The sequence below is a fragment of the Cupressus sempervirens genome, chromosome 5, assembly GCF_028749045.1.
Source record: "Cupressus sempervirens isolate cs-2001-9-10 chromosome 5, ASM2874904v1, whole genome shotgun sequence".
Classification (NCBI taxonomy): domain Eukaryota; kingdom Viridiplantae; phylum Streptophyta; class Pinopsida; order Cupressales; family Cupressaceae; genus Cupressus; species Cupressus sempervirens.
Genome location: NC_143122.1, coordinates 380,519,408 through 380,529,411, shown reverse-complemented (window position 1 = coordinate 380,529,411; position 10,004 = coordinate 380,519,408). Strand labels below are relative to the sequence as shown.

At 33.8% G+C, this 10,004-nt stretch overlaps 1 protein-coding gene across 5 annotated transcripts in view; it reads right to left on the bottom strand.

Moving 5' to 3' along the window:
* Positions 1 to 728: 728 nt before the first annotated feature.
* Positions 729 to 10,004, bottom strand: part of LOC149556360 (phenylacetaldehyde synthase-like) — a 191,595-nt gene continuing 182,319 nt past the window's right edge. Inside the window, exons 12-15 of one of the 5 annotated variants that reach the window (XM_089830647.1) lie at positions 3,407 to 3,469; positions 3,249 to 3,302; positions 3,063 to 3,131; positions 729 to 2,739 (exon numbers count right to left, since the gene is read on the bottom strand). In XM_089830647.1, coding sequence (XP_089686773.1) covers positions 3,069 to 3,131; positions 3,249 to 3,302; positions 3,407 to 3,469 — 180 coding nt within the window. In that variant the 3' untranslated portion in view covers positions 729 to 2,739; positions 3,063 to 3,068. Of the gene's footprint in view, positions 3,132 to 3,248; positions 3,303 to 3,406; positions 3,470 to 4,090; positions 4,374 to 10,004 lie in introns of those variants that run through there. The other 4 variants (XM_089830646.1, XM_089830650.1, XM_089830648.1 and 1 more) reach the window with 4 other exon arrangements.

The window sequence follows — 10,004 nt, the reverse complement described above, 5'->3', positions numbered from 1 at the left end:
TAAAGATATTTTAGAGAATCTTTTAGAATATGCTCTATTGTAACAAGGGAATTCTTCTTTTTTTTTCTTTTTTTTTCCCTTCCCATACAAAAAACAGAACTAATTTACTCTAAAAATGAACAATATTCTCAAGCTTCCCCTCTCATTCTTTTTTTTTTTTAAGCATCAAATTATCCAAAGTACTTAATTAGCCAAGGAGGTTTTTTTTTTTTTTAAAGTTGATTATAACCTAGAGTTTAAACGTCTTGTTAATACAATAAGATAGGATTATTTCTCCTTCGAATCAAATACGTAAATTTAAGAGGAGGTTTAGTCCATGCAGTTTTAAACTTCCATACTTTATATGAACCCATTATTGCCCAAGTGTTACGAACTCGGGCTCTGATACCAAAATGTCATGCCCAGAACACCGACAAATTTTGTTTTAATATTTAAAAGTGATAATAGGATTAAATGTAAGAAACAAGTATTCACTCAATTCACTTAACTTCCTCACGCACATGTATAATTATAAAAATTAAGCACAACTCAAATGCAAATTTTCTTAACATATTTTAAACTTAAAATTGCATAGCTAGGTATATATCAACATGTTATCTAATAAATCAAATTTATACGAATGTGATTACCAACCATAAAAATGTGCAGTAAGGTAACACCATCACATCTAATTTTTAAATTACATATGTAAAACAGAAAACAAAGCTATAAGACTCAATGCAAGCATATTTACTCAAACACCATTTTATTGGCAAACCTGATTCAAAGGCTCAGCCGGGAAAGAATCAGGAAGAAAACCCGGCTTCGTTGCCTATTACAACAAGGTTCAAAATACAATTTACAATAGGATCTCAATCCCAAATTTCAACAATTAAATCAAATTTTCTTCATGACCCTGTTCAAGGGATTTATAATGTTTTCTGCAACTCATTTCTAGAACCATGGAGGGAACAGAAGCTGATCAAGTGACCAAAAGCATGACCAAGAACAATTCAAACATGTGTATTCATACAAGGTTTTCACAATATGATTCACAATGAATCAACACTAGGGAAAGGTGGATTCTTCCAACCAGGAGAAGTCAAGCACAACACCAAACAAATGCCCAATCGGGACTATTTACCAAGAACTTTCGTTCTTCGATTTTAACATACCATAATCATACAAGGTTTGTGCTGACAGGTAGGGGCCCATAACACCCTACCCTTTCTCCCTCTTCTCATCCTGAGAAGAGACTCTACACTAGTTGGAGTCCGACTAAACAGACCTTTTCCAAAATTGGTCACTTCTGCCCTATCCAAGGGTGAGTAATACCAAAACACCCATGCAAGAAAATCTCAAAAATTTCAACATAAACATGAAAAGAAATCATCCCAAATAACATGGTTTTCAAATCTTCCCAACATACCCACAAACATACAAACATTCAAACAACAACAAGGTAGCATAAGCATGAAACAAGAATGAAATCTGAACAAGGGAGATGATAATTCCTACCTTCGCAAAGAGGTAATGGCAATGAACAAGTTTGAGTAGAGTTTCCCCTTCCTTCCTTTCAATTTTCAAGAACTCCTCTCTAAATGTAGAGATTGGGCAACCATCCTCCACTAGTCCAAGAAAGGCCTCCAAATAAGCCTCCAACTCAACCACCCAAAAGGATCAATAACTACACCCACCCACCTACAAATCTAGAAGCTCCTAACTCAACCCACAACATGGTTAAACACTAAGTGGAGGTGAGGTGAGGTAACTCAAGATAGCCACTTGCAATTTTCGCACAAAGGTAAAATGAGACTTTTTGAGTGATCTCCAAAGTCAACAAAAGGGGCTTAGGGGTTGGAAAAGACCCCCAACCCATGCCCATACCCCTTGGGCATAATTATTTCATGTTTTAAACCCTTAGGAATAGGTTTCAAACCAAACAAAAGCTAGGAAATAATTAGGACCAACTAACAACGCTAAAAAAGTAGATTAAGCACTAATCTGAATTAAGGATCACTAAATTTGATTAAGAACCAAATTAGCAAAAGATACTAACTTAATCCGACTTAGGTCCATGGGTTACACAACTAACCCTAACTAGCACGCTAAAGGGCACAAACAATTCACGAGTGTCAAGTGACACTATAAGAACACAGTTTATGAACATTAACCTTTACTGATCACATAAGGATACATACATACATAAATCTCACGATTAGAATACTTTAGTTAAGAACAACAAGGTTTCCAAAATTAACACATAGAGATCAGTTCTGTTCCTCCGTCGATTTTCTCGGCTAAAATATCTGCACACTCATTGCACACATCAGTAGTCCCGAAAATCTCATGTACATATATACGTATCAGAAATTCACATAAATTGAAACATACATCAATCAGGGTTTCTTGAATCCTACTTATATCCTTAATCTTAAAGATTCCAAAATCAATGTGTTAATCCTACATTTTACTTAATTCATCAACATACATATACATAAGCATTAAATGACAGACATCAAATATCTGAAAATAACATCACACAGCATGAAATAATATAGTATGTTCTAAGCATCAGGTAATGTTTCAACATCTCGAGTCGTGAGTATCAAAATGATAAAATAACAACTAAGGCTACGAAGGGTCGGGGTGAACTTAGAACATAATGCTTCAATAATTTAACTATTTAATTCATTTCTACTCACATTTAATCATTAGTAGATTAAATACAATAATAATCATTGTTAGGCATGCATGTACCTAAACACCATAACATCACCAATAGTGAGTATTGAACTATCTAAATGCATAGAATACAAATCACTGAGGTAACAAAATCGATAACATCATCATTAAGTGAAACACCTTGTATTATTGTTAGAAAAATTTTAATATTTAAATAGTCAAGATAATGTAGTTTATTCTTGAATGACTTACTTATTTAAAACATGAATGTATTAGGATCTCAATTCTTATTAGGACATCTAAACCATAAAACATTATTTCATAACCATTCTAATCGCCTACAACAATTGTAACAAGGAAATTCATATTTAAAAAGTACATGTGAGGAGGGACCTTACACATGTTCATGGTTGGGTCATGTCTTTGCTAATTCTCCTTGATCTTCGCTTAGCTACTTCTGCTTTACACTAAATACAACAAGGAATATACCCAATAAATATAAACACTAATGACTGAAAATTCGAATAAAAGTAGTTTGAAAATTGAGGGAAAAAATTTAAATGTATTAAAACAGAGAAATTTACCTCTTTTGGCCTAGCTTTATTTCCTTGTTTTTTGGGGGCTACTTCTATTTTACACTAAAGACAATAAAGAATATTCCATTAATATAAAAATCATGACTGAAAAACCCAATAAAATATAGATTTCAAATGAGAAAAAACGAATAAGAAAATAAATTTACCTCCCCCAACATAAGTTTATTACGAATTCTTGTAGATCTTCTGAGAGGCACTTCTACTTTGCACTGAACATAAAATAAATATATAAATAAAAACTAATAATTAAAAATCCAATAGAAACTAAATTTTAAATTTGTTAAAATTTAAATTCATATATATAACATTAAAATATAAACTAATAACTAAAAAATCCAATAGAAACCAGATTTTAAGTTTATTAAAAAATCAAATTCACTGCACATTAATAATCTACCTCTATTGTACGAAATCTAGGAGAAGATGCTGGTTGACGGACACTATGTGGAATGGTGGGCATTTTCTTGTAGGTGTTCACCTCTCCTACCGAATGTTCCAGCTGGGGCGTAACCTTTGGTTGAGAATTAGGTTCCCAAGGAGGTTGAGAACCCGACTCTTGAAGATGCAAACATGGTGGGTCTAACTCCTTTATTGATTTAGGAACATCATGCCTACTGCTTGACATTTTCTTGGAGTTCGCCTCTTCTACAGAATGGTCTAGTGCAAAAGTAACCCTCCGGTGAGCAGTAGATTTCCAACTGTGTAGAGTATCCCCTTTTGGAAGATTCAAATTTTTTGAATCTAATTTCTTTGTTAGTTCTTTTACCAAACCTTCTTCTATGCTCATTGCTTCTTTCCCCTCATTTTCATTTCTTCTCACTACTTTTTTAGTCACATTTATTATTTTCTTTTCCTCATTTCCATTTTTTCCCACTACCTTTTTAACTTCATTTATCGCTTCTTTTCCCTCATTTCCATTTTTTCTCACCATTTTTTGAACCTCATTTTCTTTCTTTCTTACTACTTTTTCTTCCTCATAATCATCTTCCTCGTCGTCTGGTTCTCCTATCCAAAGCCAAGTCGTAATCATGACGACTGTAGCAAGACACCAAAGCAGTAAAGCACCGAGCTTGTGATCGACTCTATCTGGAAAGAGTTGCTGATCAAACATTTCTACAAAGCAAAAAACCATAAACATTACTCTAAAGGCTACACTAATTATCTCATCTTCGAGCTCATTAAGCCTCTTCCTTCCGTTGTTTCTTGCCATGAAAGTTAGAAAGAAAAAACAACAATTACTGAAAAGAATTGCTTGCGAAAAGTATGTTTGAATGCGGAGAACTGTTCTGTACAAAAACTAAGTTTTTTATAATGGCATTGAGCTGTGATGCAACGGTCACATTATTAATGGAAATTTCTAAATTCGCTGCCGGAAATTTCTAAATTGGTGTTAATGGAAATTTCTAAATTGGCTGCCGGAAATTTCTAAATTGGTGTTAATGGAAATTTCTAACTTGGTGTTAATGGAAATTTCTAAATTGGCTGCCGGAAATTTCTAAATTGGTGTTAATGGAAATTTCTAAATTGGCTGCCAGAAATTTCTAAATTGGTGTTAATGGAAATTTCTAAATTGACTGCCGGAAATTTCTAAATTAGTGACACTGTTAGAAGCGTGTCTACTTTCTAAATTTCTAAATTTCTAAATAGCTAATGTTCTTGAAAGATTCGACAAGATTTCTACAAACAATAGAGATTGCTTGGACCTTCTCAAACTGATGCTAGATCTCGCTAAATTCCTTAAGCAGCTCAAAGAAATGAATGCGGACTCCCATTAAGAACTTTCAGAAAAAATGAACGAGGCGCTTCATTTGCTTGTTAGTGGTGCAATCTTGTGTCGTTCCTTTATGGCGTACAAGAAGATAGTTCTTAAATGGAATCACATTCCTCAGAGCACAGCGGTACTTGCTCAGTCACTCCGAGGCAGAGATTGATGAAATTGAAGACCTTCCACGTTATTGGAAAGCTTTCGATTGGAACTGAATCTTTTCAAGTCATGCATATTACATCTGAACTATGTATTTTGCCTTTGCAAAGCTTGGTACGATTTGTCTAGAAATTCTCACATATATAAAATAAATGGCCCATTTGATATTGGTTCAAGTTTCCCACTTTCAATTTTTATTGATAAAATGTATGCCCGCCGTCCTTTCCGTAAATGATACCTACTTGTCTCGAGTTAGCAACTTTTTCAACTCTTAAAAAACCATCAACGTTGATTGATGAAGACAAATTTCAAGATGATTGTTTGTAAAAATTAAATTTCATATACATCGCTCTCTCGAGGGACGGATTGGTTGGTTTGATTTTGAATAATTATTTGTGCCTTGCGGAATTTAAATCTTAGGTTAATGGGAGATATTCTATTTTATCATGAAGCGTGTCTACTGCAACAAAGTTTTCCAGGTACATGAATATTTCTAAATTTATTTATATATCTAGTCTAGCAATATATCTTGCTCTTGTATCATGTTTTATAGGGCATTGCTTTGTCTAGAGTTAATTTTGATCTATATTCGTGGGTACGATATCTTTTGTAAATTCATGTTAAAGAAATACAAATTGGTCTTTTGATATTTTATGTGCTGACTAGAAACCTCCAAATACTAATTTAAAATCTTCTTCAAATATTTTTCTTCCCTTATAGAAGATATCCCTTACAAAAAAGTGTGACCAACAAATTGTTGTAGAGTCTCTAGTGACAAAGAAGTAGCTAGTTTGACTCCTAGAATCTTCTCGTGAATAGCCATAGTAAGGATGTTCCTACCCAAGACCTCTTCCACCATAATAAATAAGTATGGAAATAAGGGATAAAACTAGGGAATAAATCTAATAGAATTAAAGAACTTCCTTAGTGATCCATTGGACAAGACCAAAAATTTGACTGAGTTGATAATAGTCTTAATTAACATAATTATCCTCTCTCCAAATCCAAGTTTTTCCTTGCTTTTTTAGTAGAAACTCCCTTCTAAATTTATCATAAGATTTCAAAATATCTAACTTCAACACCATACCTAGATTTATACTTTTCTCCATGGAATTAAAAACCTCATGGGTGGTTATCACCTCATCAAGAATCTGGAAAATCATTATGATTAGGATTGATAGATTTGCCAAGGAAAGGTTTTATGTAGTTGAACACCACCTTTGATAGGATCTTATAAATAGAATTAAATAGACTAATTGGCCTAAATTCCTCCTAGGTAGGTTAATCTATTTTTGGGACAAGAAAAATATAAATTTGATTTAGTTCTTTGAGGATTCTACCTATCCTTATAAAGTTATCAACCGTGTACACCAAATCATATTTGATGATTTTCCAGAATTCCTAAATGATGGAATGGGGAAAACCATCTAGTCCTAGTTCTTTATAATCTCCCATAGAAATTACATCCTCCTTAACTTCTTCATCTAAAACCTTTCTATTCAAGTCCTCATTCATTTCTTCACCAATCACTGTATTGATAACACTAAGAAAAGCTTCTTCAGTGTTAGGTTTCTTTTGAATTAGGGGAGGGTTATAAATTCTGTGGAAGTACTATGTGGCCCAAGTCTTAATATCTTCCTAATTAGTGATGTTTTATAGGGCTAACTCAAGCCCCTATTTTAGTCTTTAAGTCTCAATAGGGAATGAAATTGATAAACCAAAAATAATAACAAAGGAAAAAAAATTTTAAAAAATTAAATAGTAAATTGAGTCACATTATGGAGGAAAAATACTAGTGATAGAGATATTAAAGTATTTTCTTTTCGTGAAGTAGCTTATGAGAGCTAAAAGTGGGTTAAGGAATGTTGGGGTTAGCTAATTATGTGGAAAATAATTTTTAGTAGAAAAGGACATTTTATTTGTGAAACACATAGAAGGAAGTGCTAGTAATTTTTAGGTATCATAGTTTATATAATATAATTAAATCATTTAGAATATATATTTTTCAATCTCAAAACATCTTCAATGGGAGCACTCTCTATACATGGTTGTACATAATACAATTAAGTACAAAATAATTTTGAGAAATTTCAAACCATAGGTTGATCTATAAATTCATCTTTTTTTGGTACACAATCAATACTGTTGAAATAAAATAATTTTTTCAATGATATATGTTACTATCAATAAGGTTGCAACACATACCTGTGAATTTTCTATTATACATAATAGTTGGTGCACTAAGTTTCATCATAACATATTGAGTTGAATTTTTTATGAAATGTGCTCTGCAACTTTAGAGTGGGAGTTGGCTAAAGGAACCAAAGAGATTGAAGTGCATGGATCAAAGAATGGAAGTCCTCATACTATAGCCTTAGGTTTGGAAGGAGGGCTCTCTCCTCATTCTAAAGATCTTAGTCTCTCATGCCATTGTTATGGTGCAAGTTTTCTTGGTACTTTTGGAGACTCAGAGCATTCTCGCATTTTTGCATTTTAGCTTAACACTCATTCTACTTACATTATGGAATACTTTTTAGTTTATTTTCCTTTATACTTTATCTTAGTTCTCTTTGTTAGCTTACTATTCATTTAGAATAGCTTACATTTGCATTGCATTTTATTCTAGATTCTTTGATATTAGCACTCTTGCCTCTACTCTTTGAATCTCTTGTTCTATGGTGCACCTTGCAAGGGTTGCATAGTTTGGTTCATTTGGGGATCACCATCTCATAGACTTTTCACATCATAGATAGAGAGCTATAAGTCGGCTCTTGAGACTTCCTCTTCCATGGGTTCTCTCAAGAATAATGGTTTATAGAAGTGTGATACTTTATGTACACACAAAGATCATATTCTATTTTTTCTCAGGAAATGGGATTTCGCTAATTAGGGTTTGAAAGATTTGGTAATATTTTTGGCACTGCCCAAAGGATGCTTTTGTATCTCTTTTTCTCTCAAGAAATACTTCCTATGTATCTTGGTATGTGACCCATGGTTTTGAAGCAAGATTCTTTTGTAACTTTATAAATGACACTTGGGGTTTGACTCGATCACTCATCTTTTTGGTGTTGTTTCCACCTAGGTACAAATTCCTAGGATTCCCCTCAAATTATGGGACAAAGAGGTCTTTAAAGGCATATCCAACTCATTTGGAGATTTTCTAGGTGTTGATGTTGTGACTTGTAACCAGACCCTCTTTATCTCTCTATTTCTCAACCTCTAGAGTATGAGAACTCCATGCCTCTACCAACTCTTCTCTATGACTATCCAACTTTCAAATGCTTTCCCTAAGGATTCTCTTGAAAAGCCTTCTCCTAAGATGGTTGCAGATATTTTCACTCTCTACTTTTGGGCCCATGCCCATGTCCTGAGGTATTGGGCTAGAGAAGTCTCTCTTCTTTGTGCCTCCCTCTTAGGTCCTTGTGCCTCCCTCCCTTCCTAGGTCACACTTCTTCTCTTATTGTCTTCCCTTCACCCTCCCCTCAGAAGTTAGTTCTATCCCCATGGTGACCCTTTCCCTTTTACACCCTACCCCCTCCCTCTATTGGTTTCTCACCCTCCCCCCATTTCTCCCACTTTCTCCCCTTGTTGTCAATCGCCCCCTTGACTCCCCTTTCCCCTTCTCCCCTTCCCCCTTAGTATTCTCCCTCCCACTCCCTATTTACCTTTTAAAGAGCCATAATTATATTGATGTGGGAATGTACTAGAAGACTGGGAGGCATTCAAGTAGATTTTTGACAAATAAGTTTGCAGAGGACATTAGTGGTGAGATCCAAAGCACTCTCGAGCACTTGTGATCCAATAAATCTCAATAATTATGGTCTCCTAGAATATGAGAGGCCTGGACAGTCTACAAAAGTAGATGCTTGTTAAGTACCTATTAAAGATTTGAACCTGGATATTGTTCCATTACAAGAAACAAAAATACATGTTTCCTTTTTGTCTACTATTAGCAAGTATATCTACCTTTTATCTCTAATTTTTTCCATTAAATCTAATGGAGCTTTAGGTGGGTTGGTCATTATTTGGAAGTCTTGCCTCTTGACTGGCTCTATTTTCTACAAGGGAAAGTAGGTCCAATACATGGTGTTGTCTTATAATAATATAGATCTTGTGTGAAATCTAACTAATGTGTATGCAAAAAAAATGGTGGGAGAAAGGAAGATCTATTGGGAGAAAATCCTTTTGGACAATAAGGACAATATGTTTGAATATTGGATGGTGATTGGGGATTTCAAAACCCCTCTTTTCAATTCTTAAAAAAGGCATTATGATTGATTTTTCTTACATTATACTATATCTACATAATTTATTTCGGAGGGGAAGCTCTAGGATTTGGACGTACATGGTGGGAGTTTCACTTGGTCCAACATGCACTCTAGAAACAACTTGATCCATGTTAGGTTAGACTTATGCCTTCTATTCTTAAATTGGAACATCATTCATGATTTCTCAATTTTTGGTATAGTTAGGTTTTTTTATGATTATCATTGTATATTTTTTCAAATGGTATCCTTTGGTTAAACAAGATAAGTATCCTTTTCTATTTGAAAATATGTGGACTCTTAACCCAAATTTCCCCACTCATTTTTTAAAATGGTGGAATTGTAAACTTATTGATACTGATATGTTTTTGTTTGTGGGTAAACTAAAAGTTTTGAAGGAACATCTTAAACATTGGACTATGTTTTCTTTTGGAAATATTTTTGAACAAAATGATAGAATAAAGGAAAAATGACACTGTTTACAAAAGGAGATGTAATCCATGGGATGGGACTAGGAAAGGGATAAGCAAGAAAAGTGTCTTTTGTCTTATCTCC